At 38.4% G+C, this 15855-nt stretch overlaps 2 protein-coding genes across 5 annotated transcripts in view; one reads left to right on the top strand and one right to left on the bottom strand.

Moving 5' to 3' along the window:
- Window positions 1-8318, bottom strand: part of haus6.S (HAUS augmin like complex subunit 6 S homeolog) — a 38773-nt gene extending 30455 nt beyond the window's left edge. The window contains exons 1-3 of one of the 2 annotated variants that reach the window (XM_041580076.1): window positions 7921-8318; window positions 3090-3185; window positions 1630-1708 (exon numbers count right to left, since the gene is read on the bottom strand). In XM_041580076.1, the coding sequence (XP_041436010.1) occupies window positions 1630-1708; window positions 3090-3185; window positions 7921-8054 (309 nt within the window). In that variant the 5' untranslated portion in view covers window positions 8055-8318. The remainder of the gene's footprint in view (window positions 1-1629; window positions 1709-3089; window positions 3186-7920) is intronic. The other variant, XM_018243748.2, reaches the window with a different exon arrangement.
- Window positions 8319-11821: 3503 nt separating this feature from the next.
- The window catches only part of dennd4c.S (DENN domain containing 4C S homeolog), a 58953-nt gene continuing 54919 nt past the window's right edge, over window positions 11822-15855 (top strand). For 2 of the 3 annotated variants that reach the window (XM_018243749.2, XM_018243752.2), the window contains exon 1: window positions 11822-12024. The gene's annotated coding sequence lies outside the window, so the exon portion shown is untranslated. Of the gene's footprint in view, window positions 12025-12052; window positions 12193-15855 lie in introns of those variants that run through there. The other variant, XM_018243751.2, reaches the window with a different exon arrangement.

Here is a 15855-nt window from a genome sequence, read left to right on the forward strand (position 1 = left end):
GGTTCTTAGAAGCATCAAGCAAAAACAGTATTTTTGAAGGAGAGCTTCACCTTTAAAACACTTACTAATAAAGTATAAGTGGAACTAACCTAAGCAAATTGCTAATGGACCGCCATCATTTTTTTTAAATTTTCCTTTTCTGACTCTGTCCAGAGTGTAGTTAAATGGTACGGGCAAGTATGGTTGTCGGGTCGCAGGCCATTGACAAAGAGGCTGCAGTATGACTTCATTCATTTCTATTTTTATTTTCAGAAATTATGTTTCCAGGTTGCTAAGGTAATTAACTCTTAGCAAACTTAAATTAATAATTTAAACTCAGACTAATAATTCCAAGTCTGAAAGCCTGAAAATGTTTAAGAGTGCGTTTATTTGCCTTTTTATATACCTCTTTTGGTTTATTCACTATTCTGTGTTTAAGGCTTTGTGTTGAGTATATCCACTAATATGCTCAGATTGAAAGATATTTATTATTACTACAGTATTTGAAACATTCATGGGAAAATATTTGTACATAAATATTTATCTCAAGACATTGGGGGGGAATTCACGAACGGGCGAAAAATTTGCCAGCAGTGGCTTTGCCGCCTGCACCACACTTCGCCAGGCGCAACTACGCACAGACAACGCTAATTCACTAAGTTGCGATGTTTCGCCAGCGTTAGTCACTTCGCCCTTTAGTAAATTTGGCCCTTTATCTCAAGGGGCATGTTTAAAATAAATATTTAAAAGGTACTAAGATTTAACTTAAATAAGTTAAATCCAAGTTAAATTAAGTTAAACCCAACTACCAAATATTGCAAAGGAGGATAATAAACAAAAGACAAATAGAATTCAGTTACAGAATAAAAATAAATGGATAATACAGGTATACAGTCTTAACTGGAATTCTTGGCATATAGGTTTTCAGACAAGGGAAATTTCTGTGATGTGGACCACCAATTAAGGCCACTAAAAAAATTTTTAAAAAAACTTTTAAATTTTAAAGGGGTAGTTCACATTTAAGTGAACTTTTACTATTATGATACAATGATATTCTGAGACAATTTGCCATTTAGGTTTTTTTTTTTTTTTTATATTAAAGTATATAGCAGTGATCCCTAACCAGTAGCTCGTGAGCAACATTTTGCTCCCCAACACCTTGGACGTTGCTCTCAGTTGCCTCAAAGCAGGTGCTTATTTTTGAATTCCAGGCTTGGAGGCAAGTTTTTGCATAACTTGTTGCTTGTGAGTCACTGGTTGTGGGATCACTGATCTAGTATATAGTGTACAACCCCTAACTAAACTCACTCACAAATCCAGAGGCACAAAGTAAATTGGAATCTGGCGGGAAGCCACTACAGATACCCCGCCATCCAGTAAATGCTAATGGTATCTCTGCTGTTATGGACTATGGTGTATGTATGTGACAAACTCATGCAGAAATAATTGTTTCACTACTAAGTCAATGACCACCAACTGGAAGCTGGAAAGATGCAGAAAAGGATGTCAAAGAATACAAAGACTATATAAAGAATTGAAAAGGGGTTGTCTAACAACAGATCTCATACCTGTATAGAAAAGATCTACATTAAACTATTTGGGATGATAAAAGAAACATTATTAAAGGGAGACAAAAACAAAACCACGTACTGAAATTTTTTTAAGCCATTCACAGCATGCTTTTCTGAACTCAGCATCTCTTTTCTTGTCTATTGGAGGCCAACAATACCTAGAAAACAAATGTGATATAGTTTGGTCATCATCTTAATCTTGCAAAGCAATTAGTTCAAAAAGGTATATTTTTGTTGGCAAAATATAGATAGATATGTTTAGTCCTAGATAAAACAAACATTATACCTTTGACACACTGACACAAAGTCAAACACATTGACACACTGATTACATATCCAATTTGTATAAAGCATAAAGATAGTTTTTGTACCCTCTGTTAATTCTGCTCTCTTGAGCAACAGTACCGCGGTAAAACAATGATACGCAGGAAATTTTTTCATACCATGAAAGAGCTCCAAATGGCCCTTATTACTTCCTTCTGACAGCAATGGGAATCTGCCAGCTATTGCCCTCTAAAATTGTCCTTAAGCTTATAAACTATTATGAATTTTACAAATATTTTGTTTTGAGGATATTTATCGTCAAGAGATTGCATTAAAAATTCAGATAAATCGAAATTTAAGTCTACCAGTGGCTGAGGTCAGTTAATATTTAATGCCCTGGATCTTGAAAGTTTAATTGAGTCCTGAAAGTTGACCAAAAACCCTGTAGAGGTTTGTCAATATAGTTAAAAACTTTATGATAAAATAACAACAGCATAAAGTGTAAGTGTATAAATGTTCTTGGGTTAATGTACAGGCCTAAAATGTCAGGGTTCTGTCTAAAATTAAATGAGTTCAATTACTTTAAAAAAAAAAAAATAGACAGTTAACAGCTTTTAAATGGGGGCCAGTAACCCCATCTGAAAAGCAAATGCTTTGTAAGACTACAAATTTATTGCTACTTTTTCTATTTAGGCCATCTTCTATTTATATTCCTAGTCTCTCATTCAAATCAGTGAATGGTTGCTAGGTAATATGGACCCTAGCAAACAGAATGCTAAAACTGCAAACTGAAGAGCTACTGAATAAAAAGCGTAATAACTCAAAAACTACAAATAAATACCATAAGTGAATTTTAAGGTGAACAATCCCATTAATAGTGTTATATTCCAGAAGACCATTAAATTATCCACCTATTACTATTTTAACAGAGGCATGTTTAACAAAAATTTTAAAAAGCCTTCATTAGGGACATAAGACTTATACAAAAGTAACTTCCAAATACTCCAGGAGTTCATTCACAATTATTGCAAAGGTACTTTTGGGATCAGATATTGTTCATTTGGACAAAAAATAAAATTTACGCACATTACATTAGCCACATTTACGCACATTACATTAGCCAGATAACGGTGGAAAAGTATCAGACATTTAAAAAACAAAAACAAACAAAAAGCAAAACTGCAGATATATACCTGCATGATACTACATGAGTACCCCACGAATACTAAAAGAACAGGTGAATAAAAATATTTTTAGTGAATGCAAAATGCTTACCTGAAAACTTCCTTGCAGCGCACATTATCCAGCTTTCCAAAAAGAAAGTGAAAAACCACATAAAACGCATCCTTATTTGGCTTGTCAAACATGTTTCTAGACAAATAAAAATATAGTACACAAAACAATAAGATTTTTTTAAATACCACGTTCAAAAACATTTTGAAATTTTTTAAAACTTACTCCATTAAAATGTTAAAAATATGGAAGATATTGTAAAGGGACAGTAACAACTACAGTCTACAGAATTATAAGTAGCTATATCAATATTTGGAAGGATTTCCTGCACTATACAATGAATATGTGCCAAGGAGATATTAACCCGGAAAAAAAAAATTAAGCAATTTTACAATATGCATTCATTGAAAATTTCAAAGATTTTAAAGTGATCTGTAAATGTTATTGCAATTGTAAGCAGTCATTTTCTGTATATTTCTCTACTGCTGTTCTGTCTCTTAAAACAATGCCGAAGAGGACAGCCTTGAATGCTTCTTTTTATTTATCAATTGGGTTCAGGCACATTGTTTGAAGTCAGAACCACCAGAGAAGAGAGTAAAATGTTTGACAGCTAAAGCTTTCCGTAGCAGTTATTTTTGTAAAAGAATTAACCATTTTCTTTCACAACACAGAGTAATTTTAAGTTTGCATCCCCTATAAAGATCCAACAGAAGGACATATCTGTCAACCTGCAGCTGTACGGATGTGTCTAATAAATGATACAGCTAGTCATTGGCTGAAAAAAATACAATAGGTCACAGATACCTTATTACCTTAAATGAACCATATGTTAATCTTACACAAAAAAAAACAATAAATGGGCAGGGGAAAGAAAGGTGCATAAACAAACCGCACATGTACAGATGTGTCAGAATCACTACAAAAATTACAGACACAAGGAACAAAATTATGCAGCACAAAACACATTTAAAAGAGTTTTGGAAGTATTCTGTCAATTTTACAAAATCAAGCAAAAATTTAAATATATAAATTAAGGAATAACGGAGATCTCCAAGACCAAGCACGACCCTGGAACACACATCTGTGTAGTTGTCTCACACAACACAATGCAGTTGAGATGTCGATCCAAATAATGTTCTTTGCACAATGGAAAAAAAATTTAATTGTAAATGTAATTTTCCAGTATATGGCTTTAAATTTGTAATTATGAAAATAAAAGCAGTATCTGGCAGAATCTGGAAACAATGTAGCTGAGGCCAAATGATTATTAAATGGGAGAAATACTAAAAAGTGGCCATACATTGACAGATAAAAGCAGCTGTTTTAGTCCTTGCGAACCAAATTGTCTACTTATTGGCTCCTGTAAATATGTCAGACAGACCTGTGCTACAGATATCAGGCATGATTAAAGGAGAACTCAACCCTAACGTTAAAAAACCCCTACCCTACATAGACCCCCTCCCTCCAGCCTTAGTGTTACACCGGACAAATACCCTGAACGTTTTACTTACCCCTCGGTTCAGACTCAGGCATCAGAGTTCACAGGTGCCATCTTCAGCCACTTCAGTAATCTTCGGAATGAGATCAGTGATTCGGTCATTTTCATTAGTTTCGGCGCATGTGCAGTTGTCGCAAAATAGAAAATTGCTCCAACTGTGCATGTGCCGCCACGCCAGTCTGATGCTGAATGTTTCCGAAGAGAAGATGGCGCCTGTGAACTCGAATGCCTGAATTTGCACCAAGGGGGTAAGTAAAACGTTAGGGGCATTTGCTCGGGTAGCACTTAGGCTGGAGGGAGTTAAAAGTTAAAGTTAAAAACCCCTACCCTACATAGACCCCATGTAGGGTAGGGGTTTTTAACTTTAGGGTTGAAGTCTCCTTTAAGGGGAGGACAGAGTCATTTGGCCATCAGCCCTTGATGGTTCAACTCAAGGTGGACATATCAGGGAAAGATCTCCTTGTTTGGCTAGATCTTTTTTTTTTTTTTAAAGATTAATTTTTATTGAATTTTACAACTTAAAGAAGATAGAGGGAAGAGAAGCTAGATAGAAAAGGAAAAGAAGGGGGAAGGGGGGGGGGAAGTATGGCTGTAAATTGATGTTCATTGGTTAGTTGATGTGGCTGGCGACTCGAGCCAAGGTTTCCATATACTTTCAAATTTCTTTGGGCATCCTCGGGCTAAATACGTGAGTTTGTACAGTTCCAATTGCAAATTGATTTGTCCAATCCATCTACTCAATGTCGGTGGCATTGGGCCCATCCAGTGCAGGGCAACCACTTTTTTTGTGTAGAAGAGGAGCAGCCTCATCAGACATCTAGTATTTACTCTGGGTATCACGGAGTCCAGGAGACCCAAAAGACAGGTAGCAGGGCTAAGTATTTGGGGAAGTTCCAGTTTAGTAGCCATAAAGCTCACAATTGCCCTCCAATATCTGAGTATCACTGGACAATCCCACATTAAATGCATAAAATTGGTAACAGAAGCACCACATCTTGGACAGCCGGGTGAAGCCACCCTCCCCATATTATACAGTTTCTGCAGAGTGAGGTATGTTTGGTGTATGATCCGGAATTGTATAAGTTTGTCTCTAACACTCACCAAAGGAATATAAAGATTGTCTATGATTTCTTCCCAATCATCTGGGTCCACAATAACCCCGCTGCTCTGCCACTTATATTTCACTCTGGGTCGGGGATCATATCTATTGGAAATTAAGTGTTTGTAGGTATTGGAGGAGTTTCGTCTTAGTGGGCTGAGATACTAATTCTTCTAACCCCGTGTACTGTAGTTGCAGAGGAGGAGTTGGAAATTGTGTTGAGCAAAGATGGCTGATTTGGTTGTATCTGAATTCAGATAAATCAGGCAGAGAGAGGGTCTGACGAAACGTAGCCAGTGTGTGAAGACTCCCATCAGTGTATACTTGGGACAACCTCTTTAGCCCTAACTTAGTCCAAGTTCCCACTTCCAAGAATGCAGCTAAGTGTGAGTAATTACTGTTACCCCATAAAGGTGCATCTGTAGATAGTGTGGTGTTAGCCTTAGTGAGATGCACCATTGCGTCCCAGGCTCTCTTAGTGGCATCCATAACAGGTAGTAACGGGCCAATATCTTTTTGAGTTCTATATAAAGCATTGTGCAGGCTTTCCACAGAAGTGAGAAATAGTGCCTCTATTATGGATGCTGGGTCAAACACTTTCCAACTGGCTGCAAGGGAAGCCTGGGAGGCAAGGTAGTACAGCTCATAATTGGGAGAGGTCAATCTCAGCTGGTCTTGCGGGGCATTGAGAGTGACTCTGGACAAAGTGGGTGTTTTATTTCCCCAAATGAATTCAGATTGCGTGCGGTCTATATCATGTAGGACTTTCTTAGGTATGTGGCAGGGGGTATTACTTAGTATATACAGAAATTTAGGAAGATAAATCATTTTACATATGTTTATTCTGCCTATTAGCGTGAGAGGAAGCTTAGTCCAGTGTGCAAGTGTATCCTTAAATTTGCGATGTAAGGTGTATAAGTTATGTTGTAAAAATAGTGTTGGGTCTTTGTGTATCATTATCCCCAGGTACTTAAAATTATCTGTCACTTTAAGACTACAGTCCGAGTCCATCTCTGTCGGGAGTTGTCCGTCAAGGGGAAAGATTATGGACTTGTCCCAATTAATTTGGAGGCCCGAGAACCTACCAAATCTCTTAATTCCGAGAACAGTGGTGAGTGAATCGTGCGGGTTTGCCAAATATAGCAGCGTATCGTCCGCATATAAAAAAATCTTCTCCTCAATTGTTTTGTATACAAGTCCCTTTACTCTTGGGGAATTCCTAATTGCTATGGCCATGGGTTCAATAGCCAATGCGAAAATTAGCGGGGAGAGGGGGCACCCTTGGCGAGTACCTCTTGTAAGGTGAGATGGTGATGAAGCAATGCCTTAACCCTGATGGATGCCCTTGGTTCGCTATACATCAGCTTAAGCCACTTCGTGAAAGAAGGACCAAACCCCATTCTAGTCATTACCTCCCATAGATATGGCCATTCCACCGAGTCAAATGCCTTAGCTGTGTCTAATGAAACCACTAGCCTGGAGCCCAGATTTTCATGTTTTAGCTGTAAATTAAGGAATAATCTTCTCAGGTTGAAACTAGTAGATTTGGCTAGATCTTTAAAGGGATACTGCCATGGGGAAAAATTTTTTCAAAATGAGTCAGTTAAAAGTGCTGCTCCAGCAGAATTCTGCACTGAAATCCATTTCTCAAAAGAGCTAACAGATTTTTTTATATTCAATTTATAAATCTGACATGGGGCTAGACATTTTGTCAATTTCCCAGCTGCCCCTGGTCATGTGACATGTCAGATTTCAAAATTGAATATAAAAAAACCTGTTTGCTCTTTTGAGAAATGGATTTCAGTGCAGAATTCTGCTGGAGCAGCACTATTAACTGATTCATTTTGAAAAAAAAAAATTCCCATGACAGTATCCCTTTAAATGGCCATAGCAATCGGAGGGTTCTCGAAAATGCTAGAGGGACTGCTATAAAATGCCATATGCAGTCACTATTTACTGGGTTGGTGTGTGCGTTTGTGTGTGGGGGTGTTTGGACCTCTGTGTACCTGAAATGCCAGGGCATATTTTGAATTTTAGCAATTCGTTTAGATGCATGGCTGCACATAAATCAGTTCAGTCTGCAGCATGCATCTAAATGAATTGCTAATTAGCCATGCAGGCTATGGATTCCACATGTGTTTTAAAGGGGTGAGGTGGCGTGGCAACCTTAAAACCAACAATGCTTTCAATTGTTTACAAATAACTTTAAAAAATAATATCAATTAAGTTGCTTGGAAAAGATAAGTGATTTATTTTTACCGAGGTCGGATACTCACACTCCAAACGTTACATGGACCATTGTCTTGCCTGCATTAGCCGCCTCCACGCCGGACTCGAAGCCCAACGCCTGAAGAGCCAACCACATCTGTTCCCTTTGCCAAGCGAGCTGGGGGCGGCTGCCACTCTGCATATTGCCACAAAAACAAGCTCAACAGCGACTACCGAGGCCAATAATATAGTCAGTAAGAAAGCGATTCCGTCCGTACGTCATCACAGGACTAAGAGCAAAAAGCTAAACGGGAGGGATCACAAAATTGACAGCAGCTTGGAACTCGGTAAACGGGGGCAACCATCATTTCCCTTTCAGTTCCCCGCCAAAACACAAAGTTCGCCGCAACCAATCAGTCCCCAGTGACGCAGAACATAAGTCACGGAATGAGTCTATAGAACGCGACGTTGACTCCCAGCCAATAGCGAGAAGGGACATGGGCGGTGTCTTTGACGTTCTACGTGACGCAATTTTGCGATTCGGGAAGTTTGCAATTTCTGTTATAACTAATCTACGCAGGATTTTAGTTCCTGGGAAGATAAGTGGATAATATAGGGCAGAAATCAGTAGCCTGCTGTTTATCACTCCTGTTTGATTCATGGAGTAGTAAAACGTATACACTCTGTAGAGATCAGTCAGGTCAAGTGCAAGTCACGAAGTGTCGCCTTGTCACTGTCAAATGAGGAAAATGACTTCCTCCAGACCTGTCAGTAGTATCTTTTGTTGATGTCCCAGCTTAGCTTGTCCTGGTGCTTCACATTTTTCACTTTCTGATCTTGTTTTTGTGTGCGCACAATGCAATGAGGAAGAATACGATATTAAAATTTGAACATTAATAACCCTGAATATCCTGGAATATTTACGTAAGCCTGTGGAGAAAATGCACCCAGTGATTCTAGTCTTAATGGGGTGGTTTGCCTTTAATTTAACTTTTAGTATGTTATAGAATGGCCAGTTTTTAATAGGTCTGTATTATTTATTTTGTAGTGTTTCAATCATTTCCCTTTTTCTTCTGACTCTTTCCAGCTTTCAAATGGGGGTCACTGACCCCCATCTACAAAAAAATTAACGCTCTGTAAAGCTGTAAATGTAGTTTTATTGATACTTTTTATGACTTGCCTTTCTATTCAGGTCCTTTCCTATTCATATCCCAGTCTCAAGTAAATCACTGCTTGGTTGCTAGGGGAATTTGGAGCTTAGCAACCAGATTGCTAAAATTCCAAACAAGAGAACTGCAGAAAAAAATTAACATAATAAAAAAATGAAAACGAATGGCAAATTGTCTCTGAATTTCACTCTCTCCATCATACTAAACGTTAACTGAAAGGTGAACAACTCCTTTAAGCTGCTGATATAGGGGGTTGTTGTTCCAATATCATACAGTAAAAAACAACTGCAGTCAGCAGCAGACAAAATCCTGCCACTTGTATTGCTATTAATTGTAATGTGCCATAGTTAATATTCACTGAGCAGTGAGAGAAATTTGTGGCTGGAGGGGTTGTGGGGGGGCCAGCTGCATGTCCTGCCAGTGATAGGTTATTGGTATCCAAATACATACTTGTCAGCAAATTTGAAGAAATTTGAAGAAAGAATAAGATCTCTCTGTGGTGCACACTGGAATAACCCCGGGTCGGTGCAGTTTTCTGCTGATAGGAGCACCGGCCCGGGGATTTCAGGTAAGTCAATACAATCACTTAGGGGTGCCTAACATTTGGCACCTTCAAGTGCAAGAATACTTTCCTTCTCCTTTAATGGTTATTTATCCTTTAACCCGAGTAGGGGATGCCACACTAAAGGAGCTCAAAGCATTGGCTAGTGAGACCCAGCCTGAAGACCAGTTAGGGATATATTTGGGCTCTTTGAAGCCGCTCTTGAAGGTCAATGAGAACAGGACTGTGCGCGAACACTTACTGGATGCCATGTCTTCTCAAGCCTATTGCTGAATAACTGACTCACCAATACATTATTATGTTTGTAACCTTGTTTTGGACCCCAGATCAGTGTTGTAACATAGTTTGCGTGTGCTTGTATGTTTCTCCAAAATGAGTGCACTCAAACCACATCAAAAACATCAATGCCTAGGTGCAGGTTAAAAAATGTCATACAATATCAATAATCACAAACCGCACTCCAAGGACTTCAAATAAACACAAAAAAAGTTTATTTCAATGCAAAAAAACAAAAAAAACACAAAAAAAGTTGAAAGCTATATATCTATATCTATATATATCTATATATCTATATATCTATATATATATATATATATATATATATATATATATATATATATATATATAGATATATATATATATCTATATATATATATATATAAACAACAACTGGATGTTTTCAAAGCGCATAGGAGATTGCACGTGTTAAAGAACAAACTTGGTGGGACAAATCTCTCTGGCAGACAGGGAACAGAAGGGTAAGCACTGTGACTAAGTACGTTTCTCCGTACCTGAGTTGGAGGCGATATAACATCTAGCCGTAGGACCTGCCCAACGGGTTGGTGAGGATAACTCCATACCGTAAGTTTAGTAATACCTTGCGGTTTTTTAAAAGACACTGGGGGTCATTTATCAACACTGGGCAACTTTGCCCATGGGCAGTAACCCATGGCAACCAATCAGATTGATGCATTCACTGTTCTACTTGCAGCTGGCTTTAAAAAGCTAATCACTGGTTGGTTGCCATAGGTAACTGCTCATGGGCAAATTTGCCCAGTGTTGGTAAATGAGCGCCAGTGTGATTGTGGTTAGTTGTATAATGTATTTGGCTGTACACTTTGAGGGTTATGTAAAAATCACCCGGCACAATTTTTTACTCTTTTATTTATTTTTACTTATATATGCGTATATGAAATAGACTATTGAGACACGTAACTATAGAGTGAACACTATACACAAAGGATACGCCCCCCCCTAAACTGACATCATCACAGCTGGATTTGGCGCTCTTTCTTTTCACATTGTGTATAAATTTGTTTGTTTGAATGCTGTTTGCACTTCCTGAGGATGGCTCGTGTACTGGAGCGGAAACGTTGAATAAACACACAAGACCTATTGAGTGCGGACTATTTTTGTTGTTTTAATATTATGGGATTTGTTTGTTCCAGCACCTAGGCATTAACAGGTGATCTGTTGTGCACCAGGCCATAGGTTGTTTATATAGTGAATAAAGTACCCCCTCTTGTAAAATATAAGGATATTATAAGTTACCGAGGAGTTTCATGACCATATAAAAGTACGAGGCCGAAGGCCGAGTGCTTTTATACAGGTCATGGAACTCCGAGGTTACTTCTAATATCCTTATATTTTGCAACAGGGGGTACTTTATTTATTATAATACACAAGTTTCAGTGAGTCATGTGACAGAAATGACATCAGAACTCACCGTTTATAACTGATGACATCAGAACTCACCGTTTATAAGGATATCATTTACAAGATATTCATGGCTTTTGTGTATTATATATATAATATATATATATGCACAAGTTGAAATTAAAACCTTTTTTTCTTCACGCAACATTGGAGTGCGGGTCCCTATTTGATTACTATATATATATATATATATATATATATATATATATATATATATATATATATATATATGAATATCCTGTAAATTATATCCTTATAAACGGTGACTAGTGATGTCATCAGTTACAAATGGTGAGTTCCGATGTCATTTCTGTCACATGACTCACTGAAATTTGAGTATTATAATAAATAAAGTACCCCCAGTTGCAAAATAGGAGGATATTAGAAGTCACCTCGGAGTTCCTTGATGGCCGAGTGTTTTTAGACAGGTCATGGAACTCTGAGGTAACTTCTCATATCCTTATTTTACAAGAGGGGGTACTTTATTCACCATACTGTATATACACCGTATGCGCGGCTGTGAGCTACCACTGGGGGGCAGCAGGGAGGCTAATGCCGGAAGTATTCTGCTTCTCGCCAGTGACGATCATGGCGCTAGCGGCACCGTTCCCTGCCGTGGTGTCGGTATCAGGAACGCTTCTGCATCGCTAACTTTGTTTGTATTGAAAGTGACCTGAGCGACATCTTTTCAAGTTGTGACGTTTACGTTCAGCGCTTCCTCGCAGGTAAGTCATTAGAGAGTGAGGTGCGCAGATTCAAACCTGGAGCCAGGCGGGGTTGAAGTTATGCAAGTGGGTGCAGCCCAAGTAGCTCTGACTGTTGTGACTTTCATTGCGCTCTGCATCTACATTCGCTCGTACTGACGCGGCGTTTAACAAGTGCAGGCAGATTAAGTACGTGCGTTTACATTGCAGGAATGGGGACAAAGTGTGCGGCCCTCCTCTGATAAAGTCAGTCAAAAAGCATAAACCACCCTGGGGCCTAAGCATAAATTATCCATTGAGGAGGCATATTAAGTATTTATGTAATTGCTCTACTTCACTGTAAACTCTCATTTTGTAAACAAATAGTAATGACAATAGGGGTTAAACCAGAGGAATAAGCAAATACAGTTTGTAGGAAAAAGCAGCGATTTCACTATAAATGCTCAGTTTTCTGTGAAAGTGAACCTCTTTGTGCTTGTCACTGCAGGTGTATGCAATGTGATCGTTATCACTAGTCACTCCAGCTTCACATTACAAGTCTCTCAGGGTTTGCTTCTAATGGGAGAGTGCTGTCAGTAGGTGCCCCAGTCTCCGCACATGCACACACTGAGGCTTGGGTGTTTAACCCTGTTGTGATCTTCTGCAGTGCCACATACACTTGGGTTTTTGTATGTGTGTACTGTTTTGGTGACGTGTTGCACAAGTAATGTTTGGTTTGTAATCCAACACTGCAGCTTACTGCTATTGGTCACTGGTTGCAGTGTTGCAGACTAAACTGCTTCATCATTTCTGTATATTATAATATATTAAGGTATTGGACCTGTTATCCAGAATGCTCGGGACCTGGGGTTTTTCGGATAAGGGATCTTTCTGTAATATGGATCTCCATACTACGGTCTACTAAAAAAAATCAAATAAACCCAGTAGGGTCTGCTAACACTTCTAGCCAGCTACTACTACAGAGAAAATAGCTGCTACTACTATAAGGTAATGTAAACCTATTGCATAGATTAACCAGTGTGCAAAAAAAAAATGCTCTTTTATGACATTATTAAGTGTAAGTGCAGAGATTGGAAGCATTCCCTACTCACAGGCCTCTCTGGCACTGGATTCATGCAAAGTAAGTTCTCAAACTATTCTTCATATGCTCAGCCCGGGCATTGCAAAAGAGACTTGGGAGCAGGGTAGAAGTGCTGAGATTGTAGTCATTTGAAGGTACCGAACACACTGGAGTATACATTATGCATTTTAGCATGCAAGCGCAGTGCTGGCAATGTCCACCTGCAGCCCATCCATTTCACAGGGGATGCTGGGAGTTGTATTACACTACTGTGTATGGCTGGCAGACCAAAGGGGAAGCACACTGATGAAAGCAAGCATTGGTTGAAACAGGAGGTTTGGCATTGGGACAAAGACAAAAGGGACAGCTACATTCCTTGTCAGTTAACTGAGTTGGCCACAGTAGAGAAGGAGTAAAGGCTTTCAATGGGTGGAGGATGGGGGGGCTTCGATTATATATAAGAAGAAACTGGAAACTGAGAAATTCTGAATGAATTATATCCGAGAACATTTCACTTTGCATCCAGAAATTACTATACTATAATTTTTTTTACTCATGGTAGTTACCCCCCTCCCCCAAACCAATTCAGTCTCTGCATTTGTAAAAAGAAACACAATTTGTAGCATGTTTTTCATTTATGGTTTGCATTGGGCAGCCAGTTTATAACTGGCAGTTGCTTAAACTTCCATGTAAATGTACAAAAATGTGTGTTGACAATTGACAATCTCAGTTGTATCCTGGATAAAGTGGAATCTCTTGAATTGCTGTTATTTTTTTATTACACCATGTTGCCAATATGTTAGAAAAATGTTTGATGTAATCCTTTGTTTACCTTTAAAATTTAGACTACTTATTTCAGTTAAGTGTAAGCAGTTCAAATTTGTTATTTGGCACCGGTGTTTTGTTTAGACCGGACAAGTGAGAGAAGTTTTTTGGAGCTCTCCTAAGCTTGTCAACAAAAAATATTCAGGACATATCTCGTAAATAAACAGTGACTTCATTATTCAGATTGAAGTTCACACGTTGCAAAGAACTCTCTATGCTGCAACTATTGCAACATGGAAAGATCACCTCTAATTATTCGGAAAAAGTATACTGATGAGGTTTGCATTCTGTATAAATTAAAGGAGAACTAAACTCCCTTTCTAATAAAAACCCTACTCTCCTCGCAGGAGTTAACACCAGTAAATACCCCAAAGCCGGTAATTACCCCTTGTTGCAGCGTAAGTGCAGCGGAGCTCACAGGAGCCATCTTTAGGATCTTCGGTTATCTTCGGGTCTTCTTCCGGCACTTTGGTAATTTTCATCACTTTTCGGCACATGCACAGTTGTAGCCAACCGGGAAAATGCTCCAACTGCGCATGCGCCGATACAGAGCTTCCTTACTGAGATTACCGAAGCAGCTAAAGATGACCCCCGTGAGCTCCACTGCGCTGACTTTGCAACAAAGGGTAATTACTGGTTTAGGGGTATTTACTTGTGTAAACTCCTGTGCGGGGGGGGGGCAGGGAGGGGTACTATAGGGGGTAGGGATTTTAATTAGAAAGGGGGGTTAGTTCTCCTTTAAAAGCTCTCAAGTAAAATAAATTAAGTTTCTTTCTAAATCGACTTTCTACTGCTCTCCTGTCTTATCCATTCTGGTTATTGCCAAACTGTCCTGGGGTTTTATTAGCTAGTTTGACTGTGTATGTTGCCAAGCTTACCAGTAATTTGCCTCCTCCATTACCTAGCATGGCTCATTAAATATCCAGCAACTTAACAGCCCATGTCCAGGGCCAAAATACCTGCCTCTTCAAAAATTGTCAAGGGCCCCCTTTCACATGTGTGAGCCACTTACATCAGCAGGGGTCGGATGCATAATCTGTGATTAAAATCATATTGCACATATTTTTCTCTTGTCTTGAATAAATGGTTTTTAAATCTACTTGATTTCTGAACCACCTAATAGCTTCCCGTTTATTTATTGCTTCAAATTTTGCAGGGAATGCTGCAAACTCCATTTTATCTGTTTACTATTATGAAATGTATGGAAGGCGGATTATTTAACATTACAGTTTTGAAAGCAACAGTTATTTAACTGGTTAAACACATTATAGTTATCACTAGAACCACTAAGACAGTTTCTTATCTTTTACTCACCACTTGCTTTAGCTATGGCATAGTCAAATTCAACTGCCTGTGCTGCTATTATTATGTTTCCAGTTAATTATAAATATGCCCATTTGACATTAATGTTAAAGAGATTTAAATGCACTGTTTCCAATCATAGTTAACAGGCTTTTCTTTTGAACTCCTGTATATCCTAACATTCTCATTTTTATTATGATTTATAAAGGGCCAACAGTTTCTAATGCATTTTTGTATGCATGTTTATTATCTTCTATGCACCCTTATGGATGTTTTTTTCACTTATAGTTGTTTTACAACCTGGAATTAAAATATAACTTGAATTCTATGACACTGATCTACAGTTTTCACTGTATAGAAATATAAAGCAAAAAAAAAAAAAAGTCTTGGGAGCATACGTATTTGCTCTCTTCACTGTGATACACCAAATAAATAATAGATGAGCTCTGTTGCAACCAATTGCTTTGAGAAGTATCCTAATTAGATTAATTGCGCAAAAGTGGATTCCATTGAAGTGTTCTCAAATTAAAATGCTGCATGCTGTTTTTGTAATTCCCCAGCATATTTTAGAAAACATATCTTAAGAAGCAGCATTGTGAAGAACATAAGTCCAGGAAGTTCTTTAGAGTAAAGGTGGCCATTCATGGATAGATCCGCTCGATGTT

Source organism: Xenopus laevis, chromosome 1S, assembly GCF_017654675.1.
Source record: "Xenopus laevis strain J_2021 chromosome 1S, Xenopus_laevis_v10.1, whole genome shotgun sequence".
Classification (NCBI taxonomy): domain Eukaryota; kingdom Metazoa; phylum Chordata; class Amphibia; order Anura; family Pipidae; genus Xenopus; species Xenopus laevis.